This window comes from Prenolepis imparis, unplaced genomic scaffold (genome assembly GCF_030444845.1).
Source record: "Prenolepis imparis isolate NDT839.2.m4 unplaced genomic scaffold, iyPreImpa1.0 SCAF_7, whole genome shotgun sequence".
NCBI classification, from domain to species: Eukaryota; Metazoa; Arthropoda; class Insecta; order Hymenoptera; family Formicidae; genus Prenolepis; species Prenolepis imparis.
The window spans coordinates 393,184-417,326 of NW_028141165.1; the positions used below are offsets into that span (position 1 = coordinate 393,184).

A 24,143-nucleotide genomic window follows, 5' to 3' on the forward strand; every position below is an offset into this window, starting at 1 on the left:
CACACATACACACATATAAATATATATATATATATATAATAAGTGCATATACACAGTTTGCATTTATACATATTCGTTTTAAATTCGCGTAGAATATTATACTTCGAGAAGCAAGATGTGAATTAAATAAGAGAGGCAGCTAATTAGATTTATGCGCTGACTTTGTAAAAGTCTTTCCTTAAATAAATTTTTGCCATGCCCCGTTCATCGTATTCGATTAATCTTGGCTGGCGAGCCTTTTACAAAATATAACGATGTTTGTATAATAGAAAAACATCCGAACTAGGTACCTTAACACGAGATATGACGGTAGAGAAAAAAAAATTGTTATATATACATATATATATATATTAATATTTCTAAATTGAAAAAAACTGGGGAGCGTATTAAATTACATGTATACAAATGTACTATTAGAGAATACTATTTGCATAAACAATGTACATAACTAATGCTCCATTTAAAACTAACTTTATCATGTTTTCAAAGCTAGCCTTGTGTCATAAGAGCAACGAGAGGTGAGTTTCTAATTAAAAATAGACTAGAAGCATTGAAGGTTTCTCGTATTTGTATTAGCTTTTTTATATTGTAATATAAAACGCGAGAAACCACACATTTAGATTTTTCTGTCACATATTTTGAAAATACGTGATATTTAATTATTTTATACTTTTCTATACGATATCCTTGTCTAATAGTGAATTTTCTATCATGACTTATTATTAGAAAAACTCTGTGATAATTTTGAAATCTACATTTTTAAAAGAATTTTGAAACAAATAAGAACGTGTGTTAAAATATTGTTATAGTTCTAAACATTACATTATATTGTTATATTATTTTATATGTATACATATATTACAAATTTTATACACACATTAGTATCAACTATTATAACTGTAGAAAATACTGTTTCATCAGAGTATTAAAAGATGAATTTTAAATCGCTATAATTGAGCGACCAAGAACTATCTTGTTTAAAAAATCTAATGAAAAAAAATTGGTATAATCGAGTATTATTTTGTTATAGATATTATATCTACGTGATATATTTGATAAATTCTTCATTTTTTATTTTGCTTTTATGATATTAATTGCACATAATTCTATTTTTGTTACATGTTGATTACATAGTAAATGCTATCATTTGTAGAAATATATAAAAATATTTTTAGAAAGAGGGAGAAAAAAGAGATTTATATTAATATTATGATGAAATTAAATAGATGGATAAATTACACAGAAAAGCTTGTACATGTCCAGATGATTTGAAAAAGATATAAGCTCTTTAAATATTTTTTTTTTTTTTTTTTTAACAAAGTTATTCTAATTTGATAAACTCAATTTTTATTATTAGCTAAGGTGATCACATAGAAATGTATAAAATGATTAAATATTACAATTGATATAAGCATCAAGAAATGTGTTTCTTGGAAATGAAAGCAAAATTATATTTGGCAAAAATTAAGAGCCACGAATTAATGTACATAATTTTAAACAGCCGGGTTTGAAGAATTATATATATATAAAATAAAAATAAATATAATACAACACAACACATCTCTTGCAAATGCAAGGAAGCAAACTTTTAGTAAACTCATTTTGAAATTGGGCGGCTTAATAATTTTAGATTATTAGTATATTGCGACAGAGAAAAGAACAATGTGGCGAACATACACGAGGCACGAACGAAGATAGTATAATTACGTGACGCGGTAGCTGTAGATCATATCGCTCGCATTAATTAGATAATGTATCCGTAACATTCCATTAAAGCCGGGACTGCCAGCCGTTTAAAAACTGCTGACCTGACAGTGAAACGGCGCTGCAAAGAAGTCGATAATACATGTAGATAATTAATTTATGTCTTTTTATTCATATTATGATAAAAACGATTAAGGTTTTTTAAATCGTTTATTCTATATCTATATTATCGTATTTCTTTATATAGACTGGGATGATATTCCCAATCTTGCAGCGATAAAAACGCGGACCGTTTAATTAAACGAGTAGATATATATTTATATATTTTGCAATATCGAATAGTATGCGATATAATTCTATAATATTATTCGAACAAATATATGATAGTTTTCGCGTGCGAGAAATGTGCAAACTTTTAGTTGTAATTTAGATTGAAATATCAGACTGTTTCTATCGAATCAGTTCATAAAAGCATCTACATTCTCGTAAATTAGAGTATTTCATCAAGTTTTTGCAATGTTTTATTTTCGCACCTTGTTTTTTTACGGGAGAAAAAACTTAGACGCAATACAAAATTAGCATGAAAAAAAGTCGCGACGTGCAATTACTAAATATATTTTTTAAATGAAATGGACATGTATTTTTTCTTAATTGGCGTATAGTCATTTGAGAGAGCACAACGAAAGCGAATACCTCAAATCCAAGTATGCGTCATAAAAATCATGTATTAATTAGTGATTAGAACAAATTTTGTAAGCGCTGTGGATGGCAGTCCGGGCACACATCTTTGCTGTGCCAATGCAACATCTCTCTTTTTATGTACATAATATTGTAATTCTAATTAATCTTAGATAAAATAGTTAAAATCGTAATCTAAGTTAAGCGAAGGTAATATGTAACATTTATCTTCTCTCATCACTAATAAAATAACATTTATTTATCATCAATAATTAAAGAGAATTTTCAGATAAATTTGTTATAAATTTTATAGGAAGCATTACATGATATCGTATGCTCTTTATTGTTTCTGAAAAATGTTGATGATTGATATTTTTCAAAGGCAATAACACTTTTCTTTAACCAGAATCTAAAATTGCGGTATAGAGAAATTATGAATATATAAGAAAGAGCGTATGCAAAAATATAAAATTATTTAAAACATTTAATCCAAAGCTTTAAATGATGTAAGATGTCTCAAGATGTGTTCTCATTATAAATTCTTGGGTCAATTTAATTTCCATCTTTTCTCAAAATATTGATAAGCAGAGATAATGATATATTAATATTAATATAATAATTAATTAAGATAATAATCCCGAGAAAAGTTTATTGGGAAAAAATTTAGCATCCAAACTGATAAAAAAAAATTTTGCATACTACTTCCCTTTCTTATATCTCTTCATATTAAATAATTTTTATCTGAATAATTATAATATTGATGATATGTAAATGAGAGAATAAATGATATTATCTGCGAACGATCGAGTTAAACAAAATATCTCGAAAATATTGCGAAAAATGAGGCATTGAGTCATCCATTAATGCTGTTTTATGGCTAAAAATTACGAAAAATTTTGTAGATATATATAATTCCTCGTTATATCTTCCCGAAGCTAATAACGCGCGCTCTAATAATTATATATGTAATTTCCATATAAATTGTTATAATTATAACACACGGCACAACCATACGACATATAGCGAGTAAGTTTGTCATTGTGCGCAGAATAACATTTAACATTGTACCTTCCCCCAAATTGCGTGCGTAGTATGCAAATTAATAGTGTAACTTGCGTACTATGCATATTTAATATACTAGTAATACTTTGTACAATAATACTCGTTTTTTGGGAGAACGATATAATGATTAAAGAAAGCTTCGTTTCTATATATGTATTCGAGATCAACGACGTTATTTTTTAACGATTACTTTGATATTTCACGGATATTACTTTTCATTGCGCGACATTTTATTATCTTCTACGCTAAATAATAAGCCACTTTCCCTCCCCTTTTCTTCCTTTTTTTTTTACAAAATTGTATTTTCTAATGCGTCGATTTACCAGCGCGAATCGGAGCTATCGATATATATAGTTCCATTTATACTGTAAGTTTCAAAGAACTTGTACAATATATGAATAATCAATAATAAATCAATAATAGAAGCTTGTGAATTCCAAAATCAAAACAATTCAGAGTTGAAAATTATTTAGCTATATCGAGCTATGATTATAAAATAAGTTGACGAGTTTCAGTCCAAAGAGGAGAATGAAAATAATTCGTTCTATGGATATTTCTTCTGTAGATAAGCTTTTTTTATAAAAATATTTTAAATTACAAAATTTATATATCGACATAATATCGATATTCATACCTATATATGTAGAGCTGATATAGAGTATCCTGAATAATACCATCGAATATTCTTCTAAATCTTCTGATTCTTAGATCGGAATCAAGTTTTCGCGCGATTACAAGATTACAAAAGCTTTGCATACGATTACAATACAATACACTTCAAGGGGACTAGTTGAAATGATGCTGCAGATGTAGATGCACTACGTGTATTCGTATTCGTATGTTCGTAGAGTGTACACCGAACTGTTTCCCTAGAAAATTCCCCTAGGGAACTTTTAACCCCACGCTGATTTCCCGCCTTTTTCAGAGCCAGAGGAAAGAAGCTAGGCGAGACTCTAGAGAATTTTTAAACGAGCATTTATTTTTTCGCGCGCTCACAGTCGATGGATCATCCGTTTGACGTTACAAATGTTTCGAAACTTAATTTTTCAGTTTTTACAATTAAAAAGAAAAACCACAATGTTTTTATAATTATGAAAAAAACATACAATGTTTTATTTTATAGAAAAATATTCTCGTAATTGGGAAATTTTATAAAAAAATCATGCATCTATCTTAATTTCAAATATTTTAAAATATTAATATCTAATTTAATGAATTTATTGTCGCAAGCGAATCGAATTAAATTAATTTGAATGAAAATTGGCGTCCATGTCCAAATAATTAAATTGCAAATCTCGGCGATGCGATTATATTCTATTTGGATTGGCTGATTGCGGGATGTTTTTGGATGAGGAATAAGGAATGTGCATCATATTTTCCTCTACGTACGATGTTACATAAGATTATATTTTGCCACTTTCTTTTCTGCGGTATTCTTTCAGCAGGCTGAGCCTACTTTTTAAAATGTGACAAAATGCTTGTCGTAATAATACATTATTCGATTCTTCTTTTATTTTTATTTTGTGATTTCTTCTTTACGATGATCGATCAGTGTTTAATTAGCGTTTGCCATCGGTTCTAAACAGTCTCTCAAATATAACGATCGAAAGAAGCGCATACATAAATGCGCTGTCACAAAATTTATTAACTACTCACGATGGCGAAAATTGATCTTTCTTTCACTCTCTCTTTCTCTCTTTTCTTTCTTCTATCGATAATAGTAAAAACAAAGAAACTAGTTTAAAATGATACGATTCATCCAGCGCGTTCTATTAACAGAAAATAATATCTCTTTCTCTCGCGCGTGTCTTTTTATATATTGGCACCTTTAAATATAGATTATGAAAAGGTCCTGCGTTTTGCAATGGCAAATCTCGTTCTTAAACATGCGGGGGAAAAAAGAAACGTTATTCGACAGGCTGCTAGAAAATGTAGATTCACGAATGTCTCGAGTCAAAAATCAAACAATGTATACATGTTGCCATGTTTTTCGCGACGAGATACTCTAAACAGGAATCGCTGCGGAATCCGAAGGCGTAACTCTCCTTTTATTATTGTTTACGCGTACGAAAGTAATTTTACACAAACAAAGATTTATTGTTTTGGAATAAATACACTTAGTTTCTTTTTAATCTTGCAACTTATCACCAAAGGCAATTGCAAATCCATTAATATTTATAACAGAGCTGCAACTGCCTCCAGATATATTCACTACACAGATGGGATGAGTTTTAAATATACCTTTTTGTTTTTTCTTTTTAAAAATATCATATTCATATTCTCTTTTTTGTTCAGTCTCAATTCTGTCTGTGTGTTATCCCGCATTCAGATCTCGCGGCGTCCTGTAAATATTCAGGTAGAAAATATCGCAACTTCTCACTGTGTGTGGTATATTCAAAAGACCGAAATTCTTCGTTTTTTAAATATTCATTTCGACGACATCGTACACACACGCACGCACACACACACACACACACATACACACAGATACATTCTCTCTCTTTCTTCCCGCTCTCGATTTCATATTTAATGCACTCATACGCTTTGCTCTTCTATTCAGCTCCTCAATGCCTTTTCGTGGCGTATGAAAAAAGCGCTTGACGCCGGTTAATTGAAAAACGAAAACAAGAGTAATACAATTTTTCCCGGCTGTCGTGAATGGGAGCACAGCGAACATTGTGCAAAGTAACAATCTGTCATTGTGATATTAATAAAACTTAAGTCTTTTCTTGATTTTTTTTTCATGTTGGCTTATTTATACAAATATCTATGCGCGACAATGTGATATATTAAATTTATCGAGATATTTCAAGGGATAATCTAACTCGAAATACATAAAATATTATATTTTACGAGTCTTAAATTATGACTAATTAAATTTAAATTGTGTGCTACTGATTATAATTATTGATTTTAAGTTAAGATTTTAATTTATTTACTGATTTAAATATATATAAAATATTTTCAATATTTTCAATACGCACGCAAGTTTGTTATCCTGCACAATGTTTGTTCATCGTAAATTTAAATACGTATTACATTGTACGTATATCTATATAAATGAAATTATATATTTCATATATAAACTAATATTTTGTTTTGTTTAATGTTTTAATAATAATTAATAATATTAATAATATATTAAAAATAAGTGATCCATATTTTTACGATAATTACATATACATAATGAGATGTTTGCAGCATCTGTAAATTTTTGTATGTGTGAGAGAGAATCGTTACGTTCTTACATATAATATATATGTATACGCATATGTGTGTCTATGAGCTTACATAATTATGTTTGTAAAGTATTTACAGTTGCAGAAGGGTATGATCGTTATTTTGTAGGCACTATGGCTTTGGACGTACACTAATAGTAAGTTGTACGTTAGAGTACATCCTTAAGGGAGACTTCCAGACGAGACAATTTTCCCAGTGTATTCTTGAGCTCTTGAGAAAGAAGAAGATATATATTTCTACGCGAATCTCGCTCAACAGAAGCAAATTCCAGGACCGCGTTTTTCTCGACCAAGTGTTCAAGTGTTCACCGGTAAGAAACTTTCTCTCTTTCTCCCTCTTTCTGAAAATTTCCGCATTCAGGTTCAGAATAGTACTGTGTCCTGAATGTAGATCTTAGACGATAATCGTTACAAAATCGAAATTAAATATGCATTTGAATGTAAACGATATAGTCCAAGATCGTCCATTTGTTTACACTCCCGAGTTACATATCGAGTGTATCTTCATTCATCTCTGTCACATCGATGAAAAAAAGCTAATTAGCATATGACCTCTCTAATCGACTAATAACATAATCGCTGTAACAACAATCACTGGTCATCGCGTTTCATTCCGCTCCCATCCAACAAAGCAACGTATTTAAAACGGGAAATCACTTCAATATTTGTCACGATTGTCAAGAGTCGACCAATTAATCGATTAAAGTAAGCGGAATAAAGACTACTTATACTGTCGAACAATTTGTCAACGAGGTAATATGCATCCGTTATATGTTACGAAACATGCATCATCCGGATGTCAGCCTTTACACTTGAATATAATTTAAAAATTCGCCCGCGTCTCAATGACGCAATGGTAAGAAGAGGCCGCCATCCGAATGATCATCTCGTCATTTCGCTCTTTTTCTTTTCTCGCCCTACTTGAGAAATTCTTACACTAGAAAAACTTGATGACTCTCTCTCTCTCTCTCTCTCTCTCTTGGTCGTCTTATTCATGGGCATTGGACAACTAAGTAAAGCAATTAGATCGTTGTCCCACACAGTCTCTCCTCTCTCTAAATTCCCAAATACATTCTTTTCTACATCTCTTAGCTCAATTTATATTATTATAGATTGCACAAAAAAACGCCTTTGCTCTCTTCCTCCCTCTCTGTTCGAAAATTGATGCGATTCATTCCGCAATCACGCGATCGATGCAGATCGTCTCAAGCCGGAAGCACGTGTTAACAATGTCGTGATATGTTTTTCCTGTGCCTCATCTGGTTCGGCTTTTCTGCATCCGGAATTTGCGACTCGAAAAAAAGCAATTAAAATAAGACATTTCGAAACGAAATGTATATGCGAAGAAAATCTCAAGTTTTAAAATATTCCGATGGATCAATAATGGATTAATAACATTGTGTTTCATAATTTCTCCATGGAACAGATAATGATGGATCAGCTAGTAAAATCATTTACGGAAACATATAATCTATTCTATATAATTTTTATATTTATAATCTATCATTGGTTTCTTAAGACGACAATATTTAACAAATTGCGTGTATGCTTAATCACTTCGTTACTGCGCATTTAAAATTAACCATACATATAAAACGTGATAATCAATTTTTCAGATCGAAAAACATTCGCTCGGAGTAACAGTAAATAAATAAAAACGATTTTGCGTGTTTGCGATTCTTTGCAAAAATCGACGCGCGGGAACAAAAGTGCCAACCACCTATTGTCTAACGCGAAGGAGCATTATAAAACTGACCAAGCAGTTTTCATCCGTTTGAGCACCATCCAACTCAGAGTGATAGCCCAAAATATATAAGAAAGCTCTTGCAACAACGACGATATTTCTAGAATTTGAAATCGAAGAGATCCGACAGACCCTCCTCGGTGCCTAATGAGAACGAGTAGTCGTTTTCGGAGAGAGGCGGTTCCAAACTTAGCAGTTGCTCTCCAAAATCGAGAATCGAATTCAGATCTGTAACAAAAGTGAGAAGGATGATGGACTTGTTGCAATATCAAATCCATCAATTTTTTAAATCCCTTTTTCACAAGCAAATTATTCAGGTGCATCACTTTTATTAGGTTGCTCGCAAATAATTATTCGAGAGAATAATTCTAAAAGCTTGCTGATATGCATAAAAGGTTCTACATAAAAGATTCTATATTGTATTTAAAATACAAACATCTATTTGTCTTTATTGGTTTTTTATGTAAAGTTTGCAATTTGTCATTGTATACATGTATGTATGTAAAGGGTTAAAGAATACAATCGATGCTAATTGTTAGTTTCTAAAATTACATGTTAAGAGCAATTTGTCAAAGACATGTCTACAAGCTTTTATTAAATTAGTTTAAAAAGTAATGAATGCGGCAAAATACTTCTGTAACATATTTAGTTTAGTCATGTCATAAGATAATTGCTGTTTGTGATTACAAAGAAAAACTGTTGCAAAATTCGGGTCGATCGTATTGATTTCCAAATTGTATATACGTTTGTCTACGAATTGTGTATTAAAGATTAATACATAAGATAATTACAAAGACTCTTGCATGAATCTTTGTTTTACATTCGTATATTGATCACACATGGCAATGATATTATAATACATTACATAAAGTGTACACAATAAAGAAAAGCCAATAGTTTGTGTAAATAAACATACCTTTGCACGACACGAGCTTTGCTGTTTGAAACCGTTACCTAACTAGAACTCTGCCTGTGATGTGATTTTAATAATTTTAACACACAAGTCACAGCCAGAGCTCCATCAGGGTACGGTCATCATCCATGGTGAAAAAGGTAGAAATATTAGAAATATTCAAAAGAAAGGTAATAAATTATGTATACATAAAAATATATAAAAAATCTAATTTTCTCTGCCTCTTACCTTTCCTTTGAACATATGATTCAATCACGGAATGAGTATAAGATTGTAACATGCAGTATCATCTTTTCGAGCAAGAAAATACTGATTTCAAAAGTAATCTTAATGAGTAAAGAATTATGTAAATATAAAATAAATAAATAATGTATTTGTAAGATAATTATGTTAGACCACACGTGGCATCTGTTTCGCAAAACTTTCAATAAGAAAAAAGAACGTATAACATGTCGGAAATATTTTTTAGTAATACAAAGACAGAAAACTTTGAAAATACTTTTATTTAAAAAAAAATACAACTATATATCTGTAGCTAAAGCAGATAAAGCATCAAACTAAATAAGCATAAAGCATTAGAAATTTTGCACAAGTAAAACATAAGAAAGAGAATTTGTGAAAGAAACAAGGTATACATATATGGGATACGCAACAAGAATTAAAAGCATATTTGTTAAAATGTTGATAGGAAAATGTGCCCTTCTCTAAATGAGTATTGCTCAATTCTTTAGTGCCTGTTATATATATATATATATTGCATGATTGAACATGTTGATCTTTTTTAATATTTAAAAATACGAGTATATTTTTACTCGCATAAAAAGAGATAAAATAATATATTTACAAAAAATATATATATATATATATATATATATATATATATATATATATTATTGAAAGAAATATTATGTTTGATAACAAAAAAATTAATTTATAATTTTTTACATTCGATGCAACAATAATTGTTTACATATTTAAATGTATAATTTAAATTTTTGCGATTTAGCAATATATTGTGTGTGTACAATCTGTATATAAGAATAAGAGAATAGAATGATGAAACTTTTTTAATGCACATACAAGGAAACAATATATTGATAAAATAAAAAGATGTAAGTAATAATTCTCCTGAATAAAAAAAAATGTTAAATACAAATTTATATGGACAGAGGTATATAAAAAATACAAGAGATGAAAAAATAAGATAATATCAATATCTAGAAGAGAGCTCATTTTAAAAAAAGAAAAAAATATTTTTTCCTTACTTTTTTTGTTAATATAATTCTCTTTTTATAAAATTAACAATTGCGCTACACTTATAATAAACCAGCTATTTAGAATACGATAAAAGCTACTCAAGCAAGCTACCCAATCAAAGCATTAATTCCTTGCAGTCCTACCTGAAGTGCTGATTTGATCCTCTGTTTGGAGTTGGAATTTGCCACCCATTGGTCCATAGTCGTCAGATTCGCATAGGAATGCGTCCTTCATGCCTGCTATACTGGTAACTGTAGTTACAGGGGTACACAGACGAGTATTCATAGAATTCTCATTGGAAGGTACTGATTCGACGTCGCTCTCCCTCTTAATCACCAATTCAGGAGACAAACAAGGTATATCTGACATTTCTTTTGATTGAGGCACAGTTTGCGTTGTCGCATATCCGGAATAAGATGACGTTTTAATTGTGTTATCGTCAGGACACAAAAACACTTCTATCTCTCCGTGTTCCGACCTCATGTGCATTTGAAGCTGAAAGTATATTATTGTATTTTTTTTAAAGAGGAATAAAATATATAAATTTATGTACATTTTATTATTACCAGAGAGGATAAAAATAATATATAAATAATTTCTTCCTCGACATTAAAAAACAAGTAGGTGTAGACAATATGAAACATTTAATTCATATTTTACCTTTTGTTGACCAAAGTTATTGATAGGTTGTGGGACATGGAGGGTAGCTTCCGGCGGGGCTTTCACAGCCATAATAGCTTGGTTTTTGTACATTGAAACTGAACGTAAATCGTGATACGTTACATAAGCGTATTGTCTGTCCGCGCATAGTTCGCGTAGGTTTTTATCGGCACCGTGGATCAATCGGTCAAGTGTATTCTCTTTAGCCTCCAGATCCGCGACCTCTCTTCTCAGATTGGCGATATCGTTTCGATTATTCGGTAATTGACCGCCTCTGCAACAAGTAATTTATGCCACGTGTATGATCTTCAACGTCACAGGCAATAAACGGCAAAACATAATAATATATTAGCAGATAACGTACTTCCACTGGATATTGTTTTTACTTTTCTTCTCTAAGATCCCAATGCCCTCTAAAACATTAGTAATGTCGTATATACGACGTTTTTGTACCTCCAACTTCTCCGATGCTACATTCAAGTCGACCACACCATCCTGACTGCTTTCAACTAAGTGGATAAACTTCTTTGTGAGTAAACTCAAAGAGGTATCGTATCGCGTCCTTTCTACAGTTTTAGCTGTAATACAACAATCGATCCTTCCTTAAGTGATATGGTAAAGAGAACACGAAGAAAAGGTCATAAAACATAAACAAAATTTACTTTTGGTGGGTGTGTGACCAGTTAAAGAATTCGAACCGGATCTTCTACGTTTACCTCTGGGAGCTTTGAAGGCAGACTGGCTGGGACCAGTTGTCCCTACCTCCAAATTCAGTCTTCTTTTTACCGCTTGAACTGACATCTATCATGAGAAGAAAAACAAATTATAACTTTAATCAGTAATGCTTCCATGCTAATACAATGTCTTTCAAGCATATTACTTATTTACATATCAAGATTATTAAAAGTAGACATTTTATTTCAGCATCACTTTACTGTCGTTAATTTTACCATTGATTGTTTACCTCAGCTCTTGGCGGCGGTTGTGTGGGTTTCCTTGTTATTTGATAACAAGGTGTTTGACCGTATTGATGATCTTGTAAATGAGGGCTCGGTGTTTCTTCTGCCACTTTCTGTGGCTGGACTTCATCCAAGGATCCATCGTCCAAAAATTCAGCCTTTACTGTAAAAAGATATTATCCGAATGAGCTCAGAGTGAATAAAATAGTATGAAAAGTTTGAATATATAAATTTTTTGTTACAAGCGACATACACAACTTTGTTTCTGCCATATCCGGTGTAACGGGTCTAGCTGGATCCTCCAGGATCACTTGTCTCCTTACTCGAGGCATCTTGATACAATGATTGTGTCTAAAAAAATAATAATACATATATAAAACAACTAGAAAACTATCAAATTACGAGAAGCTAGATACTCTAATTATTTCATATAGATTCTTCAAGATGCAACAAGTGATAAACGACTGGAAAGCAAAGAGTACGATAACCTGACTGTACTATTCATATTTTAAAGGATATTTGAAAGAGTAAAGTAATAATAAGTTATATATATGTATCACAGGAAAACTAATGTAAATAAAATTGAATGTAATAAGCGGAACAAGTTTGACATGTAATAAACTGTCAACATGCTAATCAAATGCAACAACAAATTGACGTGATTAAACATGTTTTTAAATAGAATCACAGTATTTTTTGCTAGTGGGAACTCGAAACGAAACGTGAAACGAACTTGGAGCACTATTCGAGAAGGCAATCACATTGTTAGTTACAGTAAACGACGAATCGACACGGCATGAGAAAAAGAATCGAGGCGACGCGCACACATTTCTAAACATACTCTGCATTTTCGGTTTCCGGCTTTCGCTAACCACTGTTGCTCGCCGCGTGCGTGAGTCGTGGATGGGTTACACACGCGGTTGCGACTACTGCGACTGCGGCGAGTGTCATTTTTAAATCCCAAGGTTCTCGCAAGGAAAGAAGACGCGCTCGTGTTGACACGAGAAGAGCGACCTCATCCGCACGTCGAAACCGCGCGTCGAAACAACTATATATACACGCACGTATCTATCATGAGCACGAGCAATAACGGAAATAATAAGGGCGAGCACCGCGTTAGGTAACGTATATGTTGCGCGATATTAGCATCTCCCTGGACGGGAGGCGCGATCGGATTGCGCCGCGTGTGTGCTTTAAGTCGGATGCACACGAGAATCGTAGTCGCGAGAGAATTTCTACGTTTTTGCATTTTGAGAATAAAAAGAAAATTACACATTTATATTTGCACATTAATTCCGTGAAATCTTTGAGGAAATAAAGAATCAAATAATAAATTTTTAAATTTATTTTTTAATAACATTTTCAAAGATGTCGATACAATCTCGGCGAATTTAATTTTCAATGGAAAAAAACAGTTTTCTATTGTCCTAAATAAATAAATGATTTACTTCTCTCAAATATTCTAATGAATAATCAAAATTTGACTTTTTTATTATAATTTGCTTAAACCTTGTGCAAAAAAATGTTCTACATTAGTATCGTCGTGACATTACACATTTTCAATACATTCTACAGCGATCATCTACAATGTCAAAACTTGTCGAAATTATAATATCAATTTCAATTCTTGATTACCTCTCAAAATGTGTTTGGAATGCCAACAACTATCGGTTATCTTTTAAAGGAAGGCATGGAAGCAACATTGTTCCATTATCATCCAAGTATTTCATTGACAAGTTCGAAATTGTTAATTGTTGGCACTTGACCAAGATTGAGACTTTCAATTCCCGCCAGCTGTATAATTATACATAATTATTTTTTTTAATTTGCCCAAAAATATGATTTGCGTGCATTTCACAAGTTTACAATAATAAGAATAGGTTGATGTTCAGTGTATAATTTTGAGGAATATTTAGACATTAATTCGTGTCACAACTAAAGTCACACATGTTAATTAATATTCATTAAACACTGTAAATAAAAAAGATTACATTTTCGAGAAAAAGTCATATTGCTTATATGTATGTCTATATCAGTAATAGAGTAACATCGTCGTCGATAAATTTTGCAAAATACGATATGTTTACCATGTGATGCGATACATAATATTTTCTCTCCACACTTTGAATATAAAGATTACACGCGAGATAATTATATTTTAATATAAAATTATAATTCCAGTTTTTTTCTGTTTTATCTGGATGACGCAGCAAGCACTGCGAGATATTCATCAAATTGAATGGAATATTTCGAGACTTTGACAATGCATTGCAAATGCTTGAAAACACACGTCTGAAGACGAACTTACGTTAGTGCTCTTGGCCCTTTGGAAAAAAAGAGAACGAAACGTTTTGGGATGAGATCATTCCAGGTGTGGTTTGAGAGAGAACATCAGGATTGCGCAAGCTCGAAAATAACTGTTGTGTACTGTCATTTTAATTTATCAAACTCTGATTATACACGAGGAATTTTATAACTTTCCAGATAACAAGGCAACTTGTTATTTATTATTTATATAATTTTATACACACAAATAATGTATATTCAGAGCTAATAAATTTGTAGATGTAATTAAGCGCGTTAAAAAATATACTTTAAGAATTATTCCATATTTCACAGAAATAGGTATTTAATTTCCTCGACACATCCCGAATACGACCGAGAAAAAAAAATCTAGGAGCAGAATAAAGAGTATCACGTTGGAGCAAGCCGGCCCGATCCTTCAGCCGGATACACATAAACCCATCGGGAGTTTTCGGAATCTCTCTAGGCAAGCATCGCGATTCGCGTTGGTCGAAGGTTGGGAGCAATGCACGACGCGGAGCCACATTGATTGGTCGGCCGTTATCTCCAAGATAAACCGCGGTACGAGACTTAACAAATCCCCCATCGGCAACGTGCTCGGAGCATTGATCGAAAAATGCGATTGTCTTTTCTGACACGCGCAAATCGAATCACCGATCTGTCCGTCCATATTTTTTATCTCGTAAAAAAATGAAATAGCTCGATCGCGCCTTCCCGCTCGTTGATTGGTCATCTATCGAGAAGGACAGTTCGCAATCAGCTGCGTGTCAAATTACAGGTTGGCAGAATCGACATACGTCGCGAATATCAGTCTTGAAAACGTGTGTCCATGTTACAAACGTCAAAAACGCGATACTTATACCCCTAGAGAGGAGGTGTATATGTAAAAAAAAGAATATATATGCGGAGCTTTACGTTACGGATAGCTGCTAGCGGCCAATTATCGCGATCGACCGGGTACGACACGAATTCACGAATACTGACGCCGGGTCTTTACGCCGAAGCGAAGACAGGAAACGCCGCCGCAAGGCGACGTTAGGCGACGACGGGTGTCACTGTCCATAGAACGTGCGCTTTGCGAGACTGCAAACGTGACGTCTCGTATGCACGAGGCTCAGGCAACCAGATGTGATGACAGAAAGCCGTCTGTCTCTTTCTTTCTTTTCTCTTTTGCCTATCCTTTTATTTCGTACTTCCGCTCGCAAAAGTCTTAAATCATTTAGCACGATCGTCTCCCTTTAATGCTTTATTATAATTTCTCTACCTTTTTAGCTAATCCGAAATTTCGAACGAGTAAAAAAATAAAACCGAGTGTATTTAGTATTCACGAGAGACTAATTGCTTTTTTCTCTTGCATTATTTCTATCATAGTCTCTAGTGAGAAACGCGGATGGTGTCGGTTAATCGTGCGTCATAGGCCAATCAGCTGTTGAAGGCCACACACGTGCGTGGCTGACATTCTCGCCTCATCGATTATCAGAATTCTCGATTTCCTTTCCGGAGCTTGGATTGGAGAAAAAAGCGGAGGAAAGCTACATCCGGTCATCGGTGGAAATGTCAAATAGTAACGTTTTCTAGGTGGCACGATTACTCACTCCTCGCGCTCGATTTCTTGTATATATGTATACTATGTTTATACAATCTTTATGCCAGACTTGCGTCAATTGAGAATAGCGTTCGCGGAATCTGTATCTACGTATCGTATATCGTAACGAGAATCGAAATATATCGCAACTTTGTGACACGCGCTCTCTCTCGTTCGAGCGCGCACACTGCGAATTGCGTATTCATACAAGAGAGGATGGTATGCACGCTGCACGCACACACACATACATACACACACACATACACACATATACGAAGCCGGCTCGAACGCGATCGAGAGATACGCGCCAACACACACATACACACGCGCGAGCACATACACATCATGCAATATCGCGGCTGACTCGTTTAAAGAGCCAAGACGATACCGCCGTAAGAGGGGAATCCTTAGTAAGACACGCTACCGGCACGTTATAAAGAAACGGCGCGATGCTCGCCGGAGATGTTTCCCCGAAGAGAGATGCCACTTCTAGCCGATACTCGAAACGAAACGATGCTTTCTCTCGACGAGCAGAAGACAGTCGAGCAAGAGCAACGCTCGGGCTCGGGAAAAGAGTGCTCGAACATTAAGCACCAACCGTGGGCTGACCTGTTTGCGCGTAAATCGGTGGAGACACTTTTTGGACACGCGAGAAAGTTGCGAGAAATGTTGCAAATGCGCCGGACCGACGACGACGACGGCGAATGCACGTTTCGATCGAGAGAGCGAAAAAGGGAGACGGAAGTAGAGTGTCGGAGCGAATAAGAGAGATACGCGCCCGCGTCTCTCTCTCTCCCTCTATCTACTCCGTTTCTCTCCTTTTTTTGTCTTTCTTTTCTACTTACTTCTTGGCTGCTTTGCAAACGTGTGCGCTGCGCTGCGTCGCACAGTATTTTGAGACGGAGACCCGTGCTCTCTTCCGGGAGGAGAATCAGCAGGCCAGCACACGACGCGTATCACAGGACTGCAAAGTCGAACATCTCTCCGAACATCTCTTGATCAGCGGAGACTCGTGTGTCCCGGCACTCTTGAAAAGCGTAGACGAATGACAAAATTATTCGGACGCTGGACGATGCGAAATGAACGCTCGGATCGTAGGGAAAAAAAAAGGAAAGAGCCGCGCAAAGTCGGCCTTACTCGTCGTAGTCGAGAGAGCCCCGATTGCGTCGAGAGCACGTCGTCGTCGTCGCGTTATAGCTTTACATATTCATCGTACTCCTTCCTCCTTTTCTCTTTGCGAATATCTATCTCTCCCTCTCTCTCTCTCGGCCTGGTCGTTTCTCCGACCGTGCTGCTAGAGCACGGTATCCATTTTCTGCGCGCGGTTCGATGCCGCCACGATTATGTTACGCACAGGCCGGATCGACGCAGGTAGCCAGACGGGCTTTTCACAACGGCGGATTCCTTTTCCCGAGACTCCCGAAAGAAAAGAAAAAAAAGAAACAAATACAGAGAGATGTCGGTTTATGCGTTCCGTGTCCGGGCGGGTCGAGGGACGACGTGTTTCGATTTTGCTCTTTACCTCCTCATGCGAGAATGCGGCGTGGCGCGCCCGTTCGTTCGGGGCCTCTACAGCGAGCCCCGCCTCGGCATGTTCGGCTCGACTCGGACCAGGAGGCCGGCGAGCGAGAAGAAACGAAACGAATCTTCTCGGAATGTGTCGCACGCGCGCACACACGAGGCCGGCTCGTGCAGTAGAGATCGTCGAGCGATCGGTCAGCTTGTTCGTTCTTTCGACCGAACGTGTATGGACGAGGCCCGGGCTCTGGCGCGCTGGCACGACTGGCCGGTTCGGGCTACGAGAAACGGATAATGTGTGCCGCGTGCGCCGATGCGAGAGAGAGAGAAAGAGGAAGAGCGAGTGAGCGCGCGCGGAGAGTCAGCAGACGAAGAACTAGCCGCGTGTCCGTGCGTATACGCGAATGCCTGAAGGGCGAGGGAGAGGGAGGGAAGGCCTTCTCTTGCGAGGTGTACCGACACCGACCCTCCGCGCGCCACCAGCTGTCCGTGTCTGTGTCGCGTGTATGCGCTGCCGGCGCGTGTATATACATGCAGTCGTGGAAAAGCGTGGTGTGTCGACTGTTCCCTTACGCTACGCATGCGCCGCGAGCCGATGAACGTACTACGAACGAGCGAGAAGCGAGAACACGATCGCGATAGTCGATGATGATGGTGGTGGTAGTGACAGATGTCGTAGTATTGGTGCGCTTACTTTCGTCCCTCTCTCGCGGTGAAGGCTTTCTCGCGATTACATCGAAAGGAAATGAATATATTTTCTTCTTTTTCGCGATCAGAGATAATTACAATCGAACTCTCGCTCTCGGGACTCATCGGGGACAGGGACGACACTTTATAAGCTTAGGAAATATAATATCGTGTATATAAAGGCGGGACTTACCGGAAATAGCGCGTTTTAGTTTCTCATAACGCCAAATCGCGGCAATTGTGACGAGTCTGGCGGGCAGAAGGCACTTTCACAGATCTCGGAACGCGCGTCCACGTCCACGTTCAGGCGTGACGACGCGTCGTTCCTTTGCCGCCCTTCATAAGAACCGCACCGCAGTCAGACCCTCGTCGATCGTACGATCGTACGTGAGAGAGCGTGCCGGCGTGTCGGTGAGACGCGCGCGAGCAACAATGAGCCGGTGTACCGGCCATCTGCCGGTCGCATGCGACAGCTGAAATACGCGCGCCAAAACTGTGTGTCGCCGCGTCGCGACGCACCGTTTCCTCCTTTCGCGCGAGAGACCGTCTCGCGTCTCGCTACTTCCGATAATTCGCGATAATCCCCCGATATGCTCGAGAAACTCCTTCCTAGACGGTGTTATCGCGACTACTCGTATTATAGATACTCGCGAGCGATAAGACGCTTGACACTGAAATTGTTTTGATAGTCACTCGATAACGCTGGCTTATTGTTATTATCAATTACGAGCGCGTCCCGCGTGTTGTTTCACGCGCGTCATCGCGTATCGTCGACGGTTCTCGTCGACGCGGTCGATTTTACGAGCGAGCACCGCATCCAGAGCCGCCGTTGAGTTTACCCGCCAAAAGTCGCCGAGGAGAACCGCTCCTCTATCGAGAGAATCCGCCAGTCGACGCGAACAACAACGTCGTGCCGAACGATATCCCTGATAGATGCCTCGTTCTTCGTTGACGTCTTCGAGGAAGTCGCGACCCGGTTTTATACACTTTCGGCACTCTTGCACGCACTCCCGCGTTTCCGGAACGCACCATTATCATACCGGTCCGCCATGCTCGGGGATGTTGGCGAACAAAGTCTGAATCTCTCTTTCTCTCTCTCTCTCTCTCTTTTCTCGTTCTCTCCCCTCCCCTCTCACTCGCTCTCTCTCTGTTTTGACGACATCAGATCCCTTTAATCCGGGCTTGACGGTCTCGGCGGGGTCGGAGGGATAACACGACAGCGTTACGTAGGTCACATCCACGAATTATGCAATTTAATAACGTATTATAATGTGCCGACGCGACGATCGCGTACGTATACCGTACGCACGCTTTCGATCCTGCCGGACACTGATGTTCCCCCCGTTTCTTGCCTGAAACTAAGCGTACGATCGTCCCTTCCTTTACGAATGGAGGGGTAATCGGTTGCAGGGACGGAAGTGAGCGGGGCCCCAAATATGTCGCGTCGAAGGAACGAGATCAAAGTGGGGATAAAATTATTGCCAGCATAAAAATTAAATAGACTTTTATCTTGATTGAATTGCCGGCGATCTCATTTTGTCATGTTTAACAACATCGGAAAACGCGATAGAATCTCATGCTCAGTGTTGTATAACTGTAACAATACTGCCTTTCGAGAGCGTATCTTTTATAGGAGATTTTTAATTATATTCTTTTAAATAAGAGATGGGGATACCGAAGGAGTATTTGAACTTTTTTCGATTATCTTACAAGTTACATAGAATGCAAAATACAAAAATATGTTGGATTATCTAAATATATATATATATATACACACACACACACACACACATAATAGAATATACAATTAAATATTCTAGCAAATGTTTATATAGATAAAAAGATAGTCGTGTAAATTTCATGTAATAATAATAAATCTAAATAGCATTAATCTGTAAAGTTATTACTTCTACTTAATCTGTAAAATTATAATTTCTTATAATGTCAATTTCAGCAAAATACAATTTAATATCTAAGAGATTAATTAAATATTTGTATTAATTTCATTTTTGACGGAGATATAACTGTACATGTACGCGAAGCAAATAGAAGAATGTATATTATAAATATTTTAATAAGATTAAACATATATTATATGTATATAAAATGCTAGAGGTTTGTCGATTACATTATCGAAATAATTTATGATATAAATATATATATCAAGTACACATATATCAAATTGAATATAATAGAACCCCTCTATTGCAAAATTATCGAAACCACAAACTATTCCTCTATTCTGTGCAATTTTTCTTTTATTCTTTTATTCTAATGTGGCATGTCTAATATTCTAATATAGCTTTTATATTCTAATATGAACGATGAAAATAAATACAGTGCGCATAATCAATTTATAATATCCGTCTTTTTTTATTCGCGCTTTTTATTTTATAATTACGTAATTACGTGGTAAATAATCAATGAAAGAACAACGCGAGAGAATTTGAATTTACAGCTATTTCGGAATAGAGAAGTTAAAAATAAAAAGAGTTCTATTGTATTGATCATATTTCATAAACTTATAAATTAGCGTGTTATAACATGATAAATTAATAATAATACTAATAAATAAGATCTACATATAATAAAAATAAAAAATGAAATGCGTTGGATTTTTATCGAAAACGGACATATTCGCAGACTCGCAACTTTTCAATCGAGTTTTCTCGGGTATCTACGCGATATTGGTACAGACCTGAATCAAGTAAAGCCAAGAAGAAGGGGACCCGGTGCTTTCTTCGTAACGTATTTATTTGAACTCTACGAAGCAGATACAAAAGGATCGTATCCTACGTAGGGGAGGCGTATGGTTTCCCTTCTTGCCCTTCGGTAACCTCCCTCTATTTTTCCCTCCAACCCTCCCGTTCAGGTCAGTCATTCCAACTTTTTTTTAGAGCGTTGTTCAGTACCGTGCTACGAGAGGACGCCGAGAAACGTACGATAAGACGATCGAATGTTTGACACTCGATTATAATCATATGTCGACGATGACAAAGACCTCTGGTCGCTCCACCTGCGGACGATCGTAAATTTGCATCGCGGAATATGTAATGGCCTTTACCTCGGCGCCTTGCGTGTGTTTGCCGATCGTAAACTCCTCGCCGTACGCGGTTGCCTTGATTTTTAAGTCCTGCTCGTTGAATTCAGTAATCTTGACTTTCTGATAACAGAGAGACATGCACAGATTTTCATCAACAGATGACTTTCACCATTTGATGATTTTCATATTCAAATAATAATAATTATAATTATTAGTTACATAATTGCGACATTTTACTTAAGTGAATTTAAATATTAAATGACAATATAACCCAAGAATGAGAATAAAAAGATGTCTAAGAATTTTTAATAAGCAACAAAAGATATTCATTATCTTGAGATGTAAATTTTGCTTTTATATCACTGATATTTGAATTACATTTTTAATAACAATGTTATCATCAAATTAAATGGTGAATATTTAAATTGTTCTACTAGAATGATGAGATAATAGAATGTGGAAAAATGTATATATATATTTTTTTTTAAATATTTTTTAAAATTTATTTAATAATTTTTACGACAAAAAGGTTATACCTTAGCGATGATGCACGGTTCGGCGCTGAACATAAAAAGCAGCTCGTCGAGAAAGTGGAAAAGCAGACTTTCGAGATCGTGACCCTCGGCCTCCACGTGGTGCACCTGTGTGATCTGCACGCGCTTCAGATCTGTCATGTAACCGAACATAGCCATCGCGCACTGCTCGAAGGCTTCCTTCATCGTATCGCCCCATGCGTGCAATCTACGATGCAATTGCATGTGTTAGATTTAGATAAATCTTTTTGTGTCGCAAATACGTTTTAGAAATAACCTTCAAGAACATTTTTAAATATCTATAAGATATGTCTCTTTACACACGCGGCTATTCGCGCGATTTTAGGTTAGCCGCTGATGTAACCTCAAAAAAGAGAGTCTATCGATTCTGGCGATGATAAATAAATATATCATACTTACTGTACGTCCGCGGTGTGATCGAGATCTGTAACAGAAAATGCCAATTTCTCGATGAGCACTTTCGAAATGAAAGCTCGAAAAGATATTCCTCATAATTTATGAATATTGCATAAGTCGCGTTAAGCGAGGTTATTTCAAATTGATGCAAGGCATATATATCTCTTGTCGGATAAGAACTTATTGAAAAATAAACGTAATTGATACTTACATTCGTATTTGATGGGCGGTATCTCGAGATTCTCATCCGCTAGTTCCTCCATTGTCGCGCACAGCTGATTCTCCACGTGAGTAAAACGATCAGCTGATTCACTGACGGGTTCAATCAACGGCGTCGTAGTTGAGTATAGGTGAGTTCACGCCAGTCAGATGGCGCTATCTATAAGCGAATCGCTTTGCGTACTTATCGACCGAACTATCGATGAAGATTGCATCACAAGATTGAATACCGACTGGTTGCAAAATAATGAAGTATATTTAAATTTAAATCGCAGCTGCACACGCGCGGATCTAGAGAGAAATAACATGATTGTCGATAGAATGTTAATTTTAATTTTTTCTTGAGAGAAAAAATAATTGAAAACTTGTTTATGTTTCTCTTATTTAAAATATCTTGAACGCAAACTATTACGCAATTATTATAAGAAAAGTGTAAGTATTAAAGATTTGTATAAATCTTTTTTCTCAGATAATTTTAATATTTATGTGTAAAAATATGTGTCGAAGCATACGTAAAATAGTTTAATACCATTAATTGTTATATTTATATAAACAAAATATGATTATAAAGAATAAAATATTTGAATATATGGTAGCTATATAAAAAGAAAAAGCATAATGTCAGTATATAAAAGAATGAAAATATTAATTTAATGCTCTCTGCTTTAACGCGTTCTAGTTTTGTAACAATTAAGCGATTGTCACTTGTTATAAAACAGTATATTATTATTTTTACACACACATACACACAGATATTTAAAAATAATTTGATAATGTCAAAAAGAATTTTTTTAGTATAACTTTTGATATACGCCAATGTCTTTTCGCAGTTGCATCTGTTTTGTTACTCGTAAACCAAATGTATTTTGATTACAAATATGATTATCCCCTTTCTAAAAAAGGCATGTTATTGACATTGTTGTCGCTTTTCCGCGATGCTGATTGGCTCTCTGTCGATTCGCGTTGTGTGTTATATTCGTAGCATCGAAAGGCTGTCATCACGAGGGTTAGCAGTTAGCAGTTTGACAGTTAGTCCAAAATAAAATAAAATAAAATAATAATATGTTTTAAATAATATGTTATAATACTTTAAACTTGATTAATATTTTTGCGGAAAAGAGGCAACAATATTTGCGAGAATCGACTTAATATGTCTTTTTTAGAAAAAGACTAGAATAACACAAGCGCGCGTTATGCCATTCCTCGATTTTATTAAAAAAAGTATGATGTATTTATATAAAGTTTGTTTAAACTTCATTAATATTTTTTTACAGAAATCAGATGATTAAAGCATTACATTGCCAATTAAATTTTAAAATAAAAATATGTTATAAAAATTAAAATAATATATAATTCCTTAAAATCGATTAATATTTTTTGACAGAAATCAGCTGATAGCTGTTATAAATATTAATCGAGTTTAAGGAATTATGTATTACATTATTTAAAACATATTATTTTAAATGTTATAACATATTCTTATTTTAAAAATTAATTAGCAAATTAACGTTTTAATCAGCTGATTTCTGTAACAAAAATATTAATCGAGGATAAGATATTACAACATATTATTTACAATATATTGCTATTTTAATTTTTATAACATATTACTATTTTAAAA

The 24,143-nt window shown here is 35.3% G+C and overlaps 2 protein-coding genes across 7 annotated transcripts; both read right to left on the bottom strand.

The window, feature by feature from the left end:
- Positions 1-4,830: 4,830 nt before the first annotated feature.
- On the bottom strand, positions 4,831-19,647 carry LOC145938154 (transcription factor E2F5). Of its 6 annotated transcripts, none has more exons than XM_083041564.1 (9): positions 18,504-19,647; positions 16,951-17,132; positions 12,470-12,567; positions 12,222-12,379; positions 11,920-12,058; positions 11,622-11,835; positions 11,258-11,531; positions 10,741-11,092; positions 4,831-8,655 (listed from the first exon to the last, which is right to left on the bottom strand). In XM_083041564.1, the coding sequence occupies exons 3-9, from the start codon at positions 12,546-12,548 to the stop codon at positions 8,528-8,530; spliced, it is 1,344 nt and encodes a 447-aa protein (XP_082897690.1). In that variant the 5' UTR covers positions 12,549-12,567; positions 16,951-17,132; positions 18,504-19,647; the 3' UTR covers positions 4,831-8,527. The 6 variants fall into 6 exon arrangements, with proteins under 6 accessions (XP_082897690.1, XP_082897691.1, XP_082897693.1 ...); XM_083041565.1 differs by lacking the exon at positions 18,504-19,647 and adding an exon at positions 17,243-17,402; XM_083041567.1 differs by lacking the exons at positions 16,951-17,132; positions 18,504-19,647 and adding exons at positions 13,852-14,010; positions 14,525-14,661.
- A 152-nt stretch (positions 19,648-19,799) lies between these two features.
- Archease (protein archease) lies at positions 19,800-22,623 on the bottom strand. Its single transcript, XM_083041570.1, has 4 exons — positions 22,515-22,623; positions 22,307-22,331; positions 21,890-22,094; positions 19,800-21,473 (listed from the first exon to the last, which is right to left on the bottom strand). The coding sequence occupies exons 1-4, from the start codon at positions 22,564-22,566 to the stop codon at positions 21,288-21,290; spliced, it is 468 nt and encodes a 155-aa protein (XP_082897696.1). The 5' UTR covers positions 22,567-22,623; the 3' UTR covers positions 19,800-21,287.
- Between the last annotated feature and the right edge of the window lie 1,520 nt (positions 22,624-24,143).

Coding starts and splice junctions, on each gene's coding strand:
- Archease (XM_083041570.1), bottom strand. CDS start 22,566: ATGGAGGAACTAGCGGATGAGAATCTCGAGATACCGCCCATCAAATAC. Junction 22,332..22,514: donor ACCGCCCATCAAATACGAAT/GTAAGTATCAAT, acceptor TTTCTGTTACAG/ATCTCGATCACACCGCGGAC. Junction 21,474..21,889: donor AACCGTGCATCATCGCTAAG/GTATAACCTTTT, acceptor CTCTGTTATCAG/AAAGTCAAGATTACTGAATT.
- LOC145938154 (XM_083041563.1), bottom strand. Junction 12,059..12,221: donor AACCGCCGCCAAGAGCTGAG/GTAAACAATCAA, acceptor TTCTCATGATAG/ATGTCAGTTCAAGCGGTAAA. Junction 11,532..11,621: donor AAAAACAATATCCAGTGGAA/GTACGTTATCTG, acceptor TACTTGTTGCAG/AGGCGGTCAATTACCGAATA.